This window comes from Mustelus asterias, chromosome 26 (genome assembly GCF_964213995.1).
Source record: "Mustelus asterias chromosome 26, sMusAst1.hap1.1, whole genome shotgun sequence".
Lineage (NCBI taxonomy): Eukaryota > Metazoa > Chordata > Chondrichthyes > Carcharhiniformes > Triakidae > Mustelus > Mustelus asterias.
The window spans coordinates 5,787,358-5,808,566 of NC_135826.1; the positions used below are offsets into that span (position 1 = coordinate 5,787,358).

At 46.1% G+C, this 21,209-nt stretch overlaps 2 protein-coding genes across 3 annotated transcripts in view; both read right to left on the reverse strand.

The window, feature by feature from the left end:
• The window catches only part of LOC144479445 (calponin-2-like), a 45,304-nt gene extending 30,222 nt beyond the window's left edge, over window positions 1-15,082 (reverse strand). The window contains exon 1 of one of the 2 annotated variants that reach the window (XM_078198121.1): window positions 14,896-15,082. In XM_078198121.1, the coding sequence (XP_078054247.1) occupies window positions 14,896-14,958 (63 nt within the window). In that variant the 5' untranslated portion in view covers window positions 14,959-15,082. Of the gene's footprint in view, window positions 1-14,597; window positions 14,656-14,895 lie in introns of those variants that run through there. The other variant, XM_078198123.1, reaches the window with a different exon arrangement.
• LOC144479440 (tight junction protein ZO-3-like) overlaps window positions 1-21,209 on the reverse strand; it is a 335,349-nt gene that overhangs the window by 136,701 nt on the left and 177,439 nt on the right. The window lies entirely within an intron of this gene.

Genomic DNA, 21,209 nt, shown 5'->3' on the forward strand with positions numbered 1-21,209 from the left:
CAGAGTTTAATCACCTCCTGACACTTACCATCTGGGCTTAGACAGTCACTCACTCACTCAGGCGGGACAGTGACAGGGAGCAGTCAGAAGAATCAAGGAATACAGGGTCCCACAAGTCAGAAACCGAAGAACTGGAGGTTCCATCATGGGTCAGTAAAGAAGGAGATGAATATATTAGCAAACAAAGGAACAAGTACGGTCTCCACTTACCGAGTGCAGGGAAGTGAATGAAGTATTACTAAGGTCGATGTTCAGGCTCCATACATTTTACATTCACCAAATTAGATACCTGCACAACACAGATGGCCCACCCTAGTTACTGCTCAGAGCCAGGGGGCCACAGCTTTCTGTCGCTTAAGGAACAAACCCTTTATCAGTTATTTAGGATTATATTCACTGGAGTTCAGAAGAGTGAGAGGGGATCTCATAGAAACGTATAAAATTCTAACAGGGTTAGACAGGGTAGATTCAGAAAGAATGTTCCCAATGGTGGGGGAGTCCAGAACTAGGGGGTCATAGTTTGAGGATAAGAGGTAAACCTTTTAGAACTGAGGGGAGAAGAAATTTCTTCACCCAGAGAGTGGTGAATATGTGGGATAGTTGAGGCCAAAATGTCTGATTTTCAAGAAGAAATTAGGTCTAGCCCTTGGGGCTAAAGGGATCAAGGGATATGGGGGGAAGGGGGGATCAGGATATTGAATTTGATGATCAGCCATGATCATAATGAATGGCGGAGCAGGCTCGAAGGGTTGAATGGCCTACTCCTGCTTCTAGTTTCTATGAACCATCCGTATATTTGTGGTTAACAGATTTGCTAATCAGTGAATGTTAACCAAATAAACCACTGGAACAAAACTATACATCAGCTAAACAGGTTCCATACCTGCCAAATCAAACAACCTCCTGAACAAACAGAAATAAAGTGCAGCTCTGCAGTGACCTTGAGGGAAAATGCACAATGTCTGGTTCCTGTCAAATACCCTGTCTTAACTCACAGGTTTAGCGTGGAGAGTAACTGGGCATTTAACTGAAGTGGGGAACCACCGGTGCTCTGGCTAATTTTAAACTTTCCTTTCACCCGGGACACTGATTAAAGAGGACTCGCATTTACGTAGCGCCTTTCACGACTTGAAAGTACTGTGGTAATGTTGAAAACGTGGCATCTAAAATGCACACAGCAATCTCCCACAAACATCAGTGAGATAACGATCAGATAATTTGTTTCTAAGTGTCGTTGCTCGAGGGATAAATATTGGCCAGGGTGACAGGGAAAACTCCTCTGTCCTTCCAAATAGTGACATGTTAATATAAATTTGAAAAATGGCGCCTGCACTTGGCCCAGTGGGTCCTGCTGGAAAGTGTGTGCGGACATAAGAGAACAGAATTGGACTGTTTGATTCCCCATATGGTTGAATAGCAGAGCACAATTCACTATCAAGATTCCCATGAAGAAGGTTACAAAGACTACTTGTGCCAAGCACTGTCCAGCAGCTGGTGACCAGAGAATCATATTCCAGTGGGAAGTCAGCGGCCAGGAAACGCTTAATCCTGTGACAGTTCAGGGGAATGCTTGAAACATGTGCACGGTTACTGATCTGGAAAGCGACTGGAAGCTTCAGCACAGCACTAACTGGGCCAAAGATAAAACACCCACAGCCTCAAATATCAGTGTAAACAACCTATACGCTGCTCAGGAAACAACATTCTGGGGGGTTGGGAGACGTGTGATAGAGAAACAAAGCAAAGAAGTTAGTGAATTAAAGAATGCTGAGTTTTGACGCACAGTTTATAAACAGGCAAGTGATACACCCCAATAAAGATCATTACAACCTAGTGCTTCAGTTGCGAATAAGAGAGCAGCTTTATTATTTAATAAAAGCAAATTAGTGCGGATGCTGGAACCTGAAACCAAAAGAGAAAATGCTAGAAATCTGGCAGCATCTGTAAGGAGAGAAAAGAGCTGATGTTTCGAGTCCAGCTGACCCTTTGTCAAAGGGTCATCTGGACTCGAAACGTCAGCTCTTTTCTCTCCTTACGGATGCTGCCAGACCTGCTGAGATTTTCCAGCATTTTCTCTTTTGGCTTTATTATTTATTAGTGTCACAAGTAGGCTTACATTAACACTGCAATGAAGTCACTGTGAAAATCCCCTAGTTGCCACACTACAGCACTGTTCGGGTACACTGAGGGAGAATTTAGCATGGCCACTGTTCGGGTATACTGAGGGAGAACTTAGCATAGCCAATACACCTAACCAGCGCATCTTTCGGAGTGTGGGGGGAAATCGGAGTACCCGGAGGAAACCCACGCAGACACGAGGAGAATGTGCAGACTCCACACAGACAATGACCCAAGCCGGGAATCGAACCCGTATCGCTGGTGCTGTGAGGCAGTGGTGCTAACCACTGTGCGACCCAAAAACGGTTTGTGTTTGACAGCAAGACACAACCAAGAGACTGGAATTTGTTTCAAAAATACCAAATTAGTCAGGAAAGCAGTTCCCCTGTTACAACCGCCGCAAAGCAGAGTTTCACATCCTCTTCTAGTTGGAGACGGTAAGTTCGGAACAGAAACAAGCTGCATGAGGAGGGGGGTTTCCTTGGGAAACCTCAAATGTGGGCCTTTTGCTGGGGCTCTGCTGCTGAAGTTGGAGGGGAGAAAGCGAAGATCGTACACATGATCCTTACACCTGGTGATAAACAGCCTCGTTAATGGGAGTAGTTCAGCACGGCCTACAAGGTGACCTATCGAAACAAAAGCCTGGATATAGTGTAAAAGCAGAGTGCCACATCTTCCAGTAAAGTATTTTAAACAGAGGTTTACAAGAGATGGTCACACATTGTGAATTATATGCATTCAAATCTAAGCAGAATTTGATGCAATGACAAGTGCCACAGAGGCCAGAGCTGAAAATGTCCTCAGCTCAATGGCAGCTGCATTGGACACTAAAGCATTGAAAGCAAACCACTGTCCCTCCATCTGGGGAGCAATTTCTTCCCCAATCAATGTCACATTCAGCAAGGCCTTTCGCTCACGTACAAAGAGATCCTTTATTTACAGCCTGGCGAATCTTCACATAACGAGGCACTCTGATAATTAAAATCCGTCCAGTAATTAGGGAAACTAAATGCTACCAAACCAAAGCAGCTGAGACACTTTTTACAGCATCGCATTTGCTCAGGCCTTCACAGCACTAAAGCCAGAGGCTCGACCAGGCTCAGGCTGCTCGAGTCCGCAGCATGGTCAAGGTTAGAATCATAGAGGGGGATTTTCTGGCCATGCCCGCCTCCCCCAGACCAGAAAATCTCATCCGATGTCAACTGACCTTTCCGTGGTCCGTGTCCCACCCACTATGATTCCCGTGGCAGGCGAGATGGGAAGATTCCGCCCATAGAGTCCCTACAGTGTTGAAGTGGACCGAATGGCCTCGAGAGCCAGCACCAACAATCCCACACAGGCCCTATCCCCGTAACTCCACACAGTTATTCTGCTAATCCCCCGACATTAAGGGGCAATTTATGTTTGAGCCTCTCGGTTGTAGTTCAGTAAAGGAGACACGAGTTCAGCTTCTTCATAAACTATCTTTAGTTCTTTGGTCCAACGCCACATACAATTCTCCTTCAACACCCAGTGCCACCTGCAGCCCCTTTATATATCAGTGACTTCTATTGAATAATTGACATCAGATTAGGACTTAATTGCGAAGGTCTGTTAACCCATTCCGAACAATTTAGCATGGCCAATCAACCTAACCCGCACGTCTTTGAACTTTGGGAGGAAACTGGAGCATCCAGAGGAAACCCACGCAGACATGGGGAGAATGTGCAAACTCCACACAGTCACCCGAGGCCAGAATCGAACCCGGGTCCCTGGCGCTGTGAGGCAGCAGTGCTAACCACTTTGCCACCGTGCTGTCCTTTAGGAACCAAGCTGGAATACCAAACTATTCATTTTGAGCAAGAGAAGTACTGTTACTTCTTTAAATCAAAACGAAAGAAGGAAATTAGTGGAAGGCCTATTCACAAGTTGAATATTTTTATCCATTAGAGATATTAAACCCAAGTCTTAACTAATCCTAGAAATAACATCAAAACAAAACAATTTTTAAGAAGAATTCCGCAGGAAATTCCCCAAAATATTTGTGTGGTATAAAAAAGCAAGCATTGACATTTGAAAAAATTCTGTAGCATAGTATTAAAAACAAATCTCTTACCCTTCCCACCTCTTCTCAATCATCTCTCTCCTGAGGTTGCTGTCTTTTGCTGGGGTTTATTTTTTTTACAGGATGCGGACATCGCTAGCTAGGCCAGCATTTTATTACTGGGCTATAAATTCAACAAATGTTGGCCATTCTCTGATACTCTCAATTGTCATTTGGGTGAGTGTGAATAAGATGTTTAATTTTGATGGGCGCTACAGTAGAAGCTGAACCTATCCAAGGTACATTTTCCACTGGGGTCAGTGGATAAGAAGCAGGAACTCTGGCTCATTTTCCCGGAACGTAGAATGACTGAGGCCAACATGGCTTTGTTCTGCCCACTTACCTGAGATTAGCAAACTCAGCACAGACCAGGAACCTGATCTTCTTCAGTCACTTCCTTGAGAAAACCTGAAGGGCAATCAGTCTGACGGAAGCTACGAGGTGGTCCTTGGTCTGAAAGTGCCATTTAAAGTCTAAACAGGAATTCACTAAATGAGCAGCAATGTTAAATACTAAACAAAAACACGGCTGGGAAAACAGGGATCTAACCAACACTAACAAACACAAACAGTTCGTATCCAACCATCTACATTGTTCGCTTTGGTCAAAAGTTCACTGTCAGAGGTGAGCTAACAATGTGAACACCCAGGCCCGCAGCACCGACACTGCAGCAATCCTGGGGAGTGGGTTATACTGGGTACCAGTGCAGCAATGGTCATGAGCCATTGTGACATCATTCGCATTGCGTCTAGCCTTTCACCATCAGCAGTTTATCCCAGCTTCTCCAAGAGTTTATGACTCATGTCAATGGCGATGGCCTAGTGGTATTATCACTAGACTATTAATCCAGAAACTCAGCAAATGTTCTGGGGACCCGGGTTTCAATCCTGCCACGGCAGATGGTGAAATTTGAATTCAATAAAAAACAATCTGGAATTAAGAATCTACTGATGATCATGAAACCATTGTCGGTTGTTGGAAGAACCCATCTGGTTCACTAATATCCTTGAGGGAAGGAAATCTGCTGTCCTTACTTGGTCTGGCTTAGATGTGACTCCAGAGCCACAGCAATATGGTTGACTGTCAAATGCCTTCTGAAATGGCCTAGCTAAGGGCAACTAGGAATGGGCAATAAATGCTGGTCAGCCAATGGTGCCTATGTTCCACGAATGAATTTTAAAAATGTGCAAGTGCACATTGCTTCTAGTTTCAGAGTTCCCCACCTAGGGTTGCCAACCTTGCCAGATTGTCCTGGTCACCCCACAAATTAAAGGTTCATCGGGGGGACACTGATGTGTGTGTAGCCCTGGAGAAAAATCATAAAGATATTAAAACATTGTATGGTTTGGTGATGCGGGACTGGAACTGGACCATGTCAATCTTCCCAAAGACAAAACAAGTCGACACTGGGTGAGGGGGGCACTTAGTTAAGTTACAAATTACTTTATTCTACAGAAGAATCGTAGAACGGTTACAGCACGGGAGGAGACTGTTCAGCCTGTCAATCCCGTGCTGGCTCTCTGCAAGAGCAATTTTGGTGATTCCATTCCCCTTCCCTTTTCCTGCAGTTCTGTAATTTCCCCCTCCCTCAGCTGCTTATCCAATTCCCTTCTGAAAGTCCGGATTGAACGTGTCCCTCTCACTCCCTCAGCCGGTGCATTCCAGATTGTGAGTATACACTGTGTTAAAATGATTTTTCCTCATGTTGTATTTGGTTCTTTTGCCAAGCTCTTTAAATTGGTGTCCTCCATGGACAAGTCAGACAGACCACCAGGCTTTACAGTCAGTTCACCCACCGTTAGAAAAAAATAAACAATACATGTATCACAGGGGGTGGAGCCTTACTTGAAACATCTTCCCTCCTAACAGGAGAAAAGTAGCTTTGGTGGAAGAATGGCCTGTATGTTGACTTTGAACATAGTCAAACCGTTTGGACTTTCATTCTCTTTGTTATCCCCATGAGTGAGAGCTGGGAGTTTCTCCATTGCCCATGTCTGCATGAAATTAAGCCAAATTCTCCACAACAGCTGATGTGCTGTGATTTACCTGCACAATCTTTCAATTCCTGCACATCTCGACTCTCCAAAGCACCAGCATCCACCCACTGCAAATCCAGCACCTATCATGGCTGAATAGACCAACCAGAGACTGTACAAGTGATGCAGACCTTGCATGTTAGTAATCACATATCTCTCCCATTATAATATTGCAGTCAGAGAACTTCTGGGTTCTGAATTTGAAGAGTCACTCCTGATATTTAAAGGACTATCTTCTCAAATCTCAACAACTTTGGTTCAAAGCATAAACTTAATTATCTCCAGTTAAATCTCAGTTTTCTTCATGATCATTTCTCATCAATGTAATATTCTTCATATCAATATCTCCTGGCAGAACCGCACTACGATTTTTAAGTAGCACCATGGGAATGATAGGCAGCTGTGTCAGCCTGCCCAGTATCCATATCCAAGCTGTTACAGGGAAACATGAGAAATTCTCCTACCAGTCAAATTAATCACTGGGGGAGGCAGCCATATAGCACAACTGTAGGCAGCACAGAGGCACAGTGGTTAGCACTGCCGCCTCACAGCACCAGAGACCCAGGATCGATTCCGGCCTTGGGTCACTGTCTGTGTGGAGTTTGCACGTTCTCCCCGTGTTAGCGTGGGTTTCCTCCGGGTGCTCCGGTTTCCTCCCACAATCCAAAGGTATGTGGGTTAGGTTGATTGGACATGCTAAAATTTCCCCTTAGTATCCTGAGATGCGTAGGTTAGAGGGATTAGTGGGTAAACATGTAGGGGTATGGGGGTAGGGCCTGGGTGGGATTGTGGTCGGTGCAGACTTGATGGGCCGAATGGCCTCTTTCTGTGCTGTAGGGTTTCTATGATTCTTTCTATGAACAATCTCACTCAGAAAGGGTGGCACGGTGGCAAGCATTGCTGCCTCACAGCATCAGGGACAACAGCCTTGGGTCACTGTATGGAGTTTGCACATTCACCCCCGTATCTGCCTGGGTTTCCTCCGGATGCTCCGTTTCCGTCCAAAGATGTGTAGGTTAGGTGGATTGGCCATGGTAAATGCGCGGGGTTACAGGGATAGGGCAGAGGAGAGGGCCTGAGTGGCATGCTCTTTTGGAGAGTCGGTGCAGACTCACTGAGTCTGATGGCCTCTTCCTGCACTGTAGAGATTTTATGGAAGAGTTTGGGGAGGCCAGTGTGGAACCAAAATTGTTACACTGGTGCACAAGAATCTGCTCTTCAGAATTAGGCAGTAAACAAAGAAACGTACAGCACAGGAACAGGCCCTTCGGCCCTCCAAGCCCGTGCCAATCATGATGCCCTAACTTAAAAAAAACCTTCTGCCCTTACTCGGACCATACCCCTCTATTCATGTACTCTTCCAGATGCCTCTTAAATGGGGTTGTTGGGCTTTAGTCCATGCCCAGCTAGGTTGTGCCTACAGAGGAGAGTGATGGGTAGAAAATGACCATCTCTTCCATCAAACCTGCTCCATCCCTGATGCCCGAGTCTGCTAAAACAGCCTCTGCCCTCCAGCAGCTATTTCGACTCCAAATCATAGAATCCTACAGCCCAGAAGGCGGCCATTCAGCCCATCGAGTCTGCACCGACCACAATCCCATCCAGGCCCTATCCCCATTTACCCCAGCTGGTCCCCCTGACACTAAGAGTTAATTTAGCATGGCCAATCCACCTAACCCACACATATTTGGACTGTGGGAGGAAACCGGAGCACCCAGAGGAAACCCTTGCAGACACGGGGAGAATGAACAAAGAACAAAGAACAGTACAGCACAGGAAACAGGCCCTTCGACCCTCCAAGCCTGTGCCGCTCCTTGGTCCAACTAGACCAATCGTTTGTATCCCTCCATTCCCAGGCTGCTCATGTGACTATCCAGGTAAGTCTTAAACGATGTCAGCGTGCCTGCCTCCACCACCCTACTTGGCAGCGCATTCCAGGCCCCCACCACCCTCTGTGTAAAAAACGTCCCTCTGATATCTGAGTTATACTTCGCCCCTCTCACCTTGAGCCCGTGACCCCTCGTGATCGTCACCTCCGACCTGGGAAAAAGCTTCCCACTGTTCACCCTATCTGTACCCTTCATAATCTTGTACACCTCTATTAGATCTCCCCTCATTCTCCGTCTTTCCAAGGAGAACAACCCCAGTCTACCCAATCTCTCCTCATAGCTAAGACCCTCCATACCAGGCAACATCCTGGTAAACCTTCTCTGCACTCTCTCTAATGCCTCCACGTCCTTCTGGTAGTGCGGCGACCAGAACTGGATGCAGTACTCCAAATGTGGCCTAACCAGCGTTCTATACAGCTGCATCATCAGACTCCAGCTTTTATACTCGAGTGCAGACTCCGCACAGACAGTGACCCAAGCCGGGAATTGAACCCGGGTCCCTGGCGCTGTGAGGCAGCAGCGCTAACCACTGTGCCACTGAGTCGTCCCGACAGATCAAGTGACCTAGCTGAAAGCTAATTAGAGAAATAAAATCTGGAATAAAGAATCCCTCGAAAGCTCGATCCTGATAGTGTGGGTGTCAGAATCAGTAAGTGGCTCTTTTTTTTCAGGACAAATATTCCTCACATTGATGACCACAATCTTTTTGTAACTAGCTGCCCCACCTGCAGTTTGGTCTCTGGCTGCGTTCGGAATACTTGTCTGGCTCACCGCTCAAAATTCACCACCGCAAGCCCCCAGGTGCGATCAGGCAACCTAAGGTGGCGAGTTCCAAACTACTGGTTGTTTGTCAGTTTCCTCCAATGCTATGGGATCTGGCACAAGATTTGATGAACTATCTTGTGGCCTTGCAGTCACTCATAACCTGAAGCAAGTCTATACAAGACAGGTGGCACGGTGGCACTGCTGCTCACAACGTCAGGGACCCAGGTTCAATTCCGACCTCAGGTGACTGTCTGTGTGGAGTTTGCACATTCTCTCCGTGTCTGCGTGGGTTTCCTCTGGATGGTCTGGTTTCCTCCCACAGTCTAAAGATATGCAGGTTAGGTTGATTGGCCATGATAAGTTGCCCCTTAATGTCAGGGGGATCGGTGGGGTTACGGGGACAGGGCCTGGGTGGGATTATTGTCAGTGCAGGCTCAGTGGGCTGAATGGCCTCCTTCTGCACTGCAGGGATTCTATGATGACGCTGATGCATTTGCTTAGAGAGAAACAGATTTAACATTTCATGTCTTAATGACCTCCCACACAACTGGAGGACTCGAAAGGTTTACGCTGTCTCTCTCCACAGATATCGCCAGACCTGCTGAGTTTTATCCAGTAGTTTCTGTTTTTAACTTGAGATTTGCAGCATCCGCAGTATTTTCCTTTTACATTACCATTCGAGTTCAGTTCAGTATTTCTCCAAACACTCGGTGGGACAGATCCACAAAAGGTCTGCAGCCAGGAACAAGATCAGAAACTTCTCGTGTGCAGGTTGGGTTACACAAAATTGTTTCTCCACTGCCAATATAAAGGAGGGCAGATGCCAAAGTTGCAATGGTTGGCATTCCTCAAACCAGCATGGTTTCACTTCATTAAGTCAGTTCTATCAATATAAAAGGGAGGGTGAGAAATCTCACAACCCCAAAACCACCATTTTGTTCTGAAGTACTGGGCATCTCGTGATAAAACAACTTACACTGGGGCAGGGGTGGAAAGAGAACGAGTGGGCTGTTGGCTGTGAGGTTTACACATCTACAAGGATGGAAAGCGTAAGATTCTTTAACATAGAGGGACTTGTGGGGGAGGGGGAAAGATCAAACACATCCACTTCCGACAGGTTTGATGCACAGAACACCAGCATAGTTACAAGGTGACTTTCCGATCTTGATTTGACAAAAAAAGGTCAGCAGCGCTGCAGAGGAAGCAAGTAAGCTGATTGGCTGTTGGGGAGAGAGAGTTTGCCGTATAAAAGTGTAAGTTTATTTATTCGTGTCACAAGTAGGCTTACATTAACACTGCAACTGTGAAAAATCCCCCAGTCGCCACACTCCGGCGCCTGTTCGGGTACACTGAGGGTGAATTTAGCATGGCCAATGCACCCTAACCAGCACGTCTTTCCAACTTGTGGGAGGAAACCGGAGCACCCAGGGGAAACACCCGCAGACACGGGGAGAATGTCCAGATTCCGCACGGACAGTCACCCAAGCCAGGAATCAAACCCAGGTCCCTGGTGCTGCGAGGCAGCAGTGCTAACCACTGTGCCACCAAGTTGCAATGACTGGGACTCCTCTAAGCTCCATACTCCCCCTCCCCTGCTGCATGTTTCCCAGTTTATCCCCATTTTGCCCTCTCCCTGTATCCTCACCGTGCTGAAACCAAGCCTCACTGCACCACCAAAATCTTAAAATGGTACAACTACAAACCAAGTGCTGCAAAATGGGATTAGAATAGATAGGTTCTTGATGGCTGGTGCAGACACAATGGGCTGAAGGGCCTCTTTCTGTGCTGTAAAATTCTATGACTCTATAACTGCCCAATTCCTTATGCAAAACTCAAAAAATCTACTGTTAATTGGCCATCATTGCCTGGTTTTCCTCACTTTCTGTCTTACTCTTCATTGGTGGTGTCCTTCACTTATGTTTCTTGCTTATAAAAGCAAAGATTCAGTTGCTCGTTTAACTCACCATTAAGCCATATTATTACAAAATGGAAATGTAACAGGAAGGGGACATTTACAACATTCACAGCACACCCCAAGAGCAGCTCTTGGTCCTGAGTGACATACATTTTAACATCCCTACCTCTAATTTTGTTCCCTATTCTCCCAGAAAAGTTGATCCTTACTAGGATATGGGTTCCTCAGGCTACAACCATAAACTCCTGCAAACCACTCTCCCCCTGCCACCTTTGCATTTTTCACCCACGTAGGCAGCTTGAGGAATCATAGAAACCCTACAGTGCAGAAAGAGGCCACCTGGCCCATCGAGTCTGCACCGACCACAATCCCACCCAGGCCCTACCACCATATCCCCACACATTCACCGGCTAATCCCTCTAACCTACGCATCTCAGGACACTAAGGGACAATTTTAGCATGGCCAATCAACCTACCCCGCACATCTTTGGACTGGATTGGATTTAGATTGGAATCCAATCTAATCCTGTCCAAGTGTTAGCCTTAGGTCAGTGGTTATAGGAAGAAAGGAACAGGAGTGGGTCATGGCTGATTCTGTGACCTAACTCCATGTAGCTGCCCTGGGCCCATATCCCTCGATACCCCTACTCAATAAAAATGTCTATCTCAGACTTAAACCTAACAATTGAACCAGCATCCACCGCCATTCGAGGAAGAGAATTTCAAACCTCCACCACTCTCTGTATGAAGAAGTGTTTCCTAACAGCTCTCCTGAATGGCTTGGCCCTAATTTTTAGATTATGGCCCCTGGTTCAATGCCTTCGCTTTCACCTCTGAATCAGAGGATTGTGGGGTCAAGTTCCAATCCAGAGACTTGAACACATAATCTAGGCCAACACTTCAGAGCAGTATTCAGGGTGTGCTGAAGTGTTAGAGGAGCTGTCATTCATTTGATATATTAAATCAAACTTCTGTCTGCTCCCTCAGGGGGTGACACTATATCGAAGAGCGGGGGTGGGTGTCTTCCCAATGACCTTGCCAAAACTTAGCCTGTTTCAATGCTGTTGGTTGAGGGATAACTGGTCACCTTTCTCAGTGCTGCTTGTGGGAGCTTGCTGTGCACAAATTTGGGATAGCCCAAGGATCACACACTAATTCTTTTTTATTTGTTCATGGGATGTGGGCATCATTGGGCCAGCATTTATTGCCCATCCTTGAGGGCATCTTAAGAGTCAACCACATTGCTGCGGGTGTGGAGTCACGTGTAGGCCAGACCAGGTCAGGACAGCAGATTTCATTCCCTAAAGGACATTAGTGAACCATATGGGTTTTTACAACAGTCAACGATGGTTTCATAAAAGCAAAATACTGCAGATGCTGGAACCTGAAACAAAAACAGAAAATGCTGGAAAATCTCAGCAAGTCTAACAGCATCTGTGGAGAGAGAGTAGAGCCAATGTTTCAGGTCATACAGACAAGAAATGTTGGCTCTATTCTCTCTCCACAGATGCTGTCAGATGATGGTTTCATGGTCATCAGTAGATTCTTAATTCCAGATATTTTTTATTGAATTCAAATTTCACCATCTGCGCTAGTGGGATTTGAATCCAGGTCTCCAGAGCATTACCCTGGGTCTTTGGATTACTCATCCAGCAACAATACCACCATACTACTGCCTCCCCAGTAGTCCATCAATTGTAGTCCTTCATTGCTCAGACTGAGCTATTCAACAGCAATAAGAATCTCCCAAAGTGCTTCACAGGAGTGCTGTCAAATCAAAATTGGTACTGAGCCACTGGAGCAAAAGGTTAGAGTCAGAGTTTTACAGCACAAAGAGGCCCTTCAGCCCATCACATATGCACCATCCATCAAGCACCCATCTGTTCTAATCCTATTTTCCAGCACTTGGTCCATAGCTTTGTATGTGATGGCATTACAAGTGCTCATCTAAATACTTCTTAAATGTTGTCAGGGTGTCCACCTCTGCCACCCTTACAGGTAGTGAGTTCCAGATTCCCACCACCCTCTCGGTGAAAAGAAGTGTTTACTCAAATCCCCTCTAAATCTCTTGCCCCTTACCTTAAATCTACTCCCCCCGGATACCGACCCCTCTACTAAGGGAAAAAAAACTCCTTCCTATCTACCTTATCTATATCCCTCATAATTTTGAACCCCTCAATCAGGTCGCCCCTCAGTCTTCTCTGCTCTAAAAGAGAACAACGCCAGCCTAACCAGCCTCTCCTCGTAGCTGAAACGCTCCAGCCCAGGCAGTGTTCTGGTGCATCTCCCCTTCACCCTCTCTAGTGCAATCACATCCTTATGTTGATAAACTCAGCATATCTGGCAGCATCCACAGAGTGAGAAACATATCTACTTGGCGTTGCAGGACTGGAAGAGATTACAAAGATCGGGACAGACGAGGCCACAAGAGCAATTTGTAAATAAAGATGAGGATTTTTAAAACTGAGGCCTTGCTGATCTGGGAGCCAAGGTAGTTCAGTGATCGCAGGAGTGATAGGTGAACAGCACGTAGTGAGGATCAGCACCTAGGCGGCAGTGTGTAAGATGATCTCACCTTTGTGGAGAGTTTAACATAATAGACCAGCGAGCAGTAAAATAGAATAGATAAGTCGAGGGGTAACAAAGGCATGGGATAAAGCTTTGAGCAGATGAGCTGTGGCAGGGACAGACTGAGGTGATAGTAAAAGTGGAGATAGATGTCTTTGTAATGACATAGGTATGTGGTCGGAAACTCATTTCAGTGTCAAATATCAGGCCAAGGCTGCAAACAGTCCAAGTTCAGCCTCAGAGATATCAGCACAAACTTCAAAAGCATTCTTGGATTTTCCTTCATTGTTTGAGAAGTGACAATACAAATATTTGAAACAAAACGGGAAAAAAAACGAACTCCCTTCTCCATATCATTTACAAGGATGGGGAAGTTTAACAATGTATTCATGGTGGCGCAATGGTTAGCACTGCTGCCTCGCAGCGCCAGGGACCCAGGTTCGATTCTGGCCTCGGGTGACTGTCTGCACTCCACATTTTCCCCGTGTCTGTCTTGGTTCCCTCCCCATGCTCCAATTTCCTCCCACAGGGGCGGCACAGTGGCACTGCTGCCTCACAGCACCAGGGACCCAGGTTTGATTTCTGGCTCGGGTCACTGTCTGTGCAGAGGCTGCATGTTCTCCCTGTGTCTGGGTGGGTTTCCTCCGGGTGCTCCAGTTTCCTCCCACAGTCTCAAAGATGTACTGGTCGGGTGCATTGACCGTGCTAAGTTCTTCCTCAGTGTACTCGAACAGGCTCTGGAGTGTGGCGACTAGGGAATTTTCAGAGTAACTTCATTGCAGTGTTAATGTAAGCCTACTTGTGACACTAATAAATAAACTTTAAACTAAACACTCCAAACACGTGCCGGTTAAGTGAACTGGTCTTGCTAAAATTGCCCCTTAGTACCAGGAGAATTTGCCAGGCAAATAGAGGGGTGACGGGCATTGGGCCGGGGTGGGATTGTTGGAGGTGCAAGCTCAATGGGCCAAATGGCCTCCTTCTGTCCTGCAGGGATTCTATGATTCTAGCACAGACAAGGGGAGAGAGAGAAAGAGATCTCCCATCAGTTATTCAGAAAAAAAGTGAATAAAAACCAAAGATTTATTCCCCGACCTTACCATCTACAAAAGCACACAGCAAGCAAAGATGTGAAAGATCAAAGCTCTCTCCGAGCATTAAGGTACACCTCCACCACTTAAAGCAAAACATGCAGGACATTATTATTTTAAGTCACCGCCTACCATCATACTTGGGAAGAAGTTTCGCAATCCTTCTTGCTGTAGCCCAGACACGGACAGAAAGTTTTATCCAAGATTAAGAAAGGCAGGTGGTGGCAGAAGATGCAGAAACATATTTTAATCTAATCTCATTCTGCAGATGGAACGACGCCCGGAGCTACTGCAATAACAGTCGGAGCCACATCTTATCAATAAGATGAAGAGGCGCCGAATACAGTTACAAAGTTACCAGCAGGTTTACAGAGCCTGTAACAAGTTGAGATTCTTTCAAACGCCAAATTAAAAACAAAGTGAAACTTACTCTGTTTTTCACCTCTGCTGATAGACCGTACGCAGGTCCGATGTTAAACTGCTTGCTGGACATGATGTTCAAGGCTTTCCAATCGTTACTTTAAACCCAACAGTTTTTATTTCAGTTTAGTTCAGACAGCGGTGAATGGTGTGCGTGCGCCCTTTTGATCAGTTTCAGCAGAGTGAAATTTCACTGCGAGTTTCTCTCCCCCCCACCCCGGCTCAGCCAGCCCGTGTCCTTATTTGGGCAGAAACTTGACAAATTCCAGGCTGGGCGGGACTGCCCTCCCCTCCTCCAATTCTCTCAAAATCTTTGGGTCATTCACTAAGGGGAAAAAGCAAGGAGCAGACAGGAAACTGACCTCAAGCAGAAACATCACCTTTCCACAACACCCAGAACATCATAAGAATTGTACAGAGCAGCAATCAGGCATTGTACAGAGCAGAAACCAGGGTTTGTACAGAGCAGAAACCAGGGATTGTACAGAGCAGAAACCAGGCATTGTTCAGGCCAGAGACCAGGGATTGTACAGAGCAGCAATCAGGCATTGTACAGAGCAGAGACCAGGGATTGTACAGAGCAGAAACCAGGGATTGTACAGAGCAGAAACCAGGCATTGTACAGAGCAGCAATCAGGGTTTGTACAGAGCAGAAACCAGGGATTGTACAGAGCAGAAACCAGGGATTGTACAGAGCAGAAACCAGGTTTTGTACAGAGCAGAAACCAGGGTTTGCACAGAGCAGAGACCAGGCATTGTACAGAGCAGAAACCAGGGATTGTACAGAGCAGAAACCAGGGTTTGTACAGAGCAGAAACCAGGGATTGTACAGAGCAGAAACCAGGGATTGTACAGAGCAGAGACCAGGCATTGTACAGAGCAGAGACTAGGGATTGTATAGAGCAGAAACCAGGGGTTGTACAGAGCAGAAACCAGGGTTTGAACAGAGTAGAAACCAGGGTTTGAACAGAGTAGAAACCAGGCATTGGTCAGAGCAGAGACCAGGCATTGTATAGAGCAGAAACAGGGGTTGTACTGAGCAGAGACCAAAGTCAAAAAGTTTATATATGAGTCACGAGCAATGAAGTTACTGTGAAAATACACGATAAATGAGGCATTGTGCAGAGTAGAGACCAGGATTGTATGGATCAGAGACCAGGGTTTATACAGAGCAGAAACCAAGGATTGTACAGAGCAGCAACCAGGGTCTGTACAGAGCAGAAACCAAACTCAAAAAGTTTATTTATGAGTCACAAGTAGTCTTACATTCACACTGCAATGAAGCTACTGTGAAAATACACGATAAATCAAGGCTTGTACAGAGCAGAGACCAGGGATTTTATAGACAGAGACCAGGGATTGTACAGAGCAGAGACCAGGGATTTTATAGACAGAGACCAGGGATTGTACAGAGCAGAGACCAGGGATTTTATAGACAGAGACCAGGGATTGTACAGAGCAGAGACCAGCGATTGGGCCAGTCCAGCTGGCTTTTTCATGATACCTTTACCTGAAAATACACAAAGAACAAAAAACAGTACAGCACAGGAAACAGGCCCTTCGGCCCTCCAAGCCTGTGCCGCTCCTTGGTCCAACTAGACCAATCGTTTGTATCCCTCCATTCCCAGGCTGCTCATGTGACTATCCAGGTAAGTCTTAAACGATGTCAGCGTGTCTGCCTCCACCACCCTACTTGGCAGCGCATTCCAGGCCCCCACCACCCTCTGTGTAAAAAACGTCCCTCTGATATCTGAGTTATACTTCGCTCCTTTCACCTTGAGCCCGTGACCCCGCGTGATCGTCACCTCCGACCTGGGAAAAAGCTTCCCACCGTTCACCCTATCTATCCCCTTCATAATCTTGTACACCTCCATATTGTACACAATCCATATAGACGACATCCACGGCCCTTCCTTCGTCAACCGTTTTTGTAACTTCCTCAAAAAACTCCACCAAATTTGTAAGGCACGACCTCCCTCTTACAAAACCATGCTGTCTGTCACTAATGAGATTGTTCCGTTCTAAATGCATATACATCCTGTCTCTAAGAATCCTCTCCAACAAATTCCCAACCACGGACATCAAGCTCACCGGCCTATAATTTCCCGGGTTATCCCTGCTACCCTTCTTAAACAACGGGACCACATTCGCTATCCTCCAATCCTCAGGGACCTCACCTGTGTCCAAAGAAGCAACAAAGATTTCCGTCAGAGGCCCAGCAATTTCATCTCTCGTCTCCCTGAGCAGTCTAGGGTAGATGCCATCAGGCCCTGGGGCTTTGTCAGTTTTAATGTTCCCTAAAAAGCCTAACACTTCCTCCCTTGTAATGGAGATTTTCTCTAACGGGTCAACACCTCCCTCCGAGACACTCCCGGTTAACACGCCCCTCTCCTTTGTGAATACCGATGCAAAGTATTCATTTAGGATCTCCCCTATTCCCTTGGGTTCTAAGCATAATTCCCCTCCTTTGTCCCTGAGAGGTCCAATTTTCTCCCTGACAACTCTTTTGTTCCTAACATATGAATAGAGTGCCTTAGGATTCTCCTTAATCCTGCCTGCCTAGAACATCTCGTGACCTCTTTTTGCCCTTCTAACTCCCCGTTTGAGTTCTTTCCTACTCTCTCTGTATTCCTCCAGAGCTCCATCTATTTTCAGTTGTCTGGACTTAATGTACGCCTCCCTTTTCATTTTAATTAGATCCTCAATTTCCCTGGTTATCCACGGCTCTTGAATCCTACCTTTCCTATCTTTTCTTTTTACAGGCACATGCCTATCCTGCAGCCTTATCAATTGTTCCTTAAAAGACTCCCACATGCCAGACGTGGACTTACCCTCGAACATCCTCTCCCAATCAACGTCCACCAATTCCTGCCTAATCCGGCTATAGTTAGCCTTCCCCCAATTTAGCACCCTACCATTAGGACACTCGTCCTTGTCCATTACTATCCTAAAGTTAACAGAGTTACGGGGATTGTCAATTGTTTGTGTTTCAGGAGAACTAACTTAGTTTTCTTTCCTCACACGCTGGATGGTTTAAGAAGCCGAGGAATGTTTTTACTGCGAGTCTTGAGCTGGGGAGCCTGAACATTTTGAAAGGGGAATAGGATGTTTATTGAAGCAGGTGGGGGAATGGATAGCAGCAGCAGCAAGGGGCTGAATGGCCCTCCTTCCTTGCTGCACTTTCCGTTTCATCATAATTCGAGGACATCAAACTTACATTTCAGTCACAGACTATCCTTGTCTGAGTGTAGATGTATTTATAACATTTTTCCATCTCCACTTTGCTCACAAGTGACAATGCTTTATTTGTAAATCTGACAGTGGGTAATCGGAAGGCTGCACGTCCACAGAGCTAAATCTGTCCGATTTTGAGACTGGTTTAATCCAATATAGGCAAACACATACTGCTCAGTAGGAATAACAATCGGGGACAAAGTCCTTGTGTTTTCCTTCACTAAACCAAGTGGATTGAGGTTAACCACAGCAACCCAATGTCCCGGTGCTCGGTGTGAAACGGGTCAGGAAGTGCCAGGTCCACCTTGGCCAGCTGGGGATAAGAAGGGTAGAATTGTCAAAAGCCCAAGTTCAGAAATGTCCAGGTTTGCTGGATTGGCCATGCAAAATTGCCACTTGGTATACCTAGATGTCCAGGTTAGGTGGATTGGCCATGGTAAATGTGTGGGATAATGAGGATGGAAGGGGTGAGTGGGCCTGGGTACGATGCTCGCTTGGAGAGTCAGTGCAGACATGATGGGCCGAACGGCCTTGTGGGAGAAATTCATAGTAGGTTCGAGAAATTTCAAGTAATCAGGAATTTAAGTCACTAATAAAATACTAGCAATAAGTGAAATGACCTCAGATCAGACTCACAGTCCAACAGGGGAACTGTCTACATGAAAATGGTACGAACACAGTAAGAAATTTAAATAAGTATTAGATTTGAACAAGTATTTTTGATTTAAACATGTATTTTGGTATTTTTAAAAGTAGCTGTGCACTTCAGCCAAAGGCAGGCTGCTGCAAGGAATGATGGGATGAAACCTTAGCAGACAGAACCACATTCTTTGGAACAATGAAACTACAGAATGTGCAAGTTCTTATCAGCAAAAGTTACCAGCAGTAAGCTTCTCAGAGCCCCTTTATGAATAGGATTGTCCACACTGTCCAGATAAGGCAGGTCTCCTCAGACATGAGAATGTACATTTGTCTGGTACGGTCAACGATGTTAGCAAGAGTTGGTGGGAACATTAACTTTGACCTTTGTAGCTAAGCATCAGGGGTTGCTAGGCAATAGAGGGAGAAGCATCAACAGTAGGGGGAGGAAGCATCCGGATTCTACGGACCAATGAAATCCCAGGATGTCAGAGGGTAGAATGCAATTGGCTAAAGTATATGACAGGTATTAACAGTGATTGATTTATATTAATGATGATTTGTCCATAACTACCAAAGAGGCAGGAGGAGCAAACTTGAGAAATGTATAATTGTTTTGATGGGTGTATTATAACCTCAGAGTGGTCTTGCAATACTTCAAGGCTTTCTCTTCGAGAGAGGTATTGGACTGCCCAATGCTCGTTCTCCCTCAATCGTTGGTCAAATAAAGATACATCTTTAACTGGGACACTGGCTTCATGAGTCTTTGTATTGGCTGAAGTTTTTGGTGATACCTGGTCTCCAGAGAACCCTGCACCAGGCCTCCTCCTGCACTGTCAGGAGGTTACATCAGTTCGGATTGCCACTTGTAATTGCTCCTGGAATTCAGCTGAAAGCTCAGCTGTGATGCTTTTCATAGTGGAATAGCCTGCCAATACCTGGACTTGATGCATGAAGAATTGCCACACGGGCAGGGCAGCTAGTACTTTCCGAAGACAGTATCCCTGAAATAAATTACCCCCATCAGGCGCTAGAGTGGCCAACTGTGATTAAATGAATTCCCGGAGGTTTCATCAGCTGACCAGGCCCCACACTCCAGTCATTATTTCGCCAGCACCACCATCCTCTTGAAGCCCTGTGTCCCTACACCCATTGGAAAGCAATTGGATGATGCTTGGCTAGTTTACAAGAATGGTTCCAGGGATGAGAAACTGCAGTTATGAGGATAGATTGGAGAGGTTTGGACTGTTCTCCTTGGAGAGAAGAAGGCTAAGGGAAGATTTGATAGAGATGTTCAAAATCACAAAATCTTTTTCACACAACATGCGGTTGGGGTCTGGAATGCTCTACCTTGAAGTGTGGTGGAGGCAGGTTCAACTGAGGCATTCAGGAGGGCATTATATGATTACTTCAATAGAAACTATGTGCAGGGTTACAGGAAAAAGGCAGGGGAATGGCGCTAAGTCATAATGCTCATTTGGAGAGCTAGGTGCAGGCATGATGGGCTGAACAGCCTCCTTCTGCACCATACAATCCTGTGTCTGTCAGCCTTTTACCCATTTTCAATCATTTTTTCTATCCGGTAAAAAGAAATGTTCAGACAAATCGTCCAAAAATAATGTATCTTTTTCAATGTCCCTATGATTTTTCTGTACACAGCAGCGTCCTGGAAATTTATCTTCTATTCATAGAATCATAGAATCCTATAGTGCAGAAGGAGGCCATTCAGCCCATCGAATCTGCACCGACCACAATCCCACCCAGGCCCTATCCCCATAACCCCATGCATTTACCCTAGCTAGTCCCCCTGACACTAAGGGGCAATTTAGCACGGCCAATCCACCTAACCAGCACATCTTTGGACTGTGAGAGGAAACTGGAGGAAACCCATGCACACACGAGGAGAATGTGCAAACTCCACATAGACAGTGACCCAAGCCGGGATTCGAACCCAGGACCCTGGCTCTGTGAGTCAGCAGTGCTAACCACTGTGTCACTGTGCCGCCTTGTTCCTGGAGGCTCCAGGCCTGTTCTGGAGGGTTGGCAACGCTATCAGGAGAAGAGAGGGATAAAGAAATTGGGTGCACAATTCAAACTAACAACACTCTGATGGGAAAATTATGGCCAGAATTTTATGGGGTGAGCAAGGCTTGCAGAATGGCATTCTCCATTGGCCTCAGGTGGGATCTTACGAGCCTTGGGAGGGCGAGGCGGTAAAATTCCAGCCTATATGTCTGGTAACATAAAGAAAACTGAATGAGAAGCGCCTTTCCCCGAGAGGACCTATCCTCTAATCAGCACTGTCTGGAATCGCTCTGCTAGCTCAGGCATTAAATACTGAGAAAGAAATGCCCATACAGCAATGATATTATTAAAGACATAAAATTATTTCCACTAAATAAAATAATCGATTTTGCTTCCAATTCCCACCCCTGTCTCACCTTCACACGG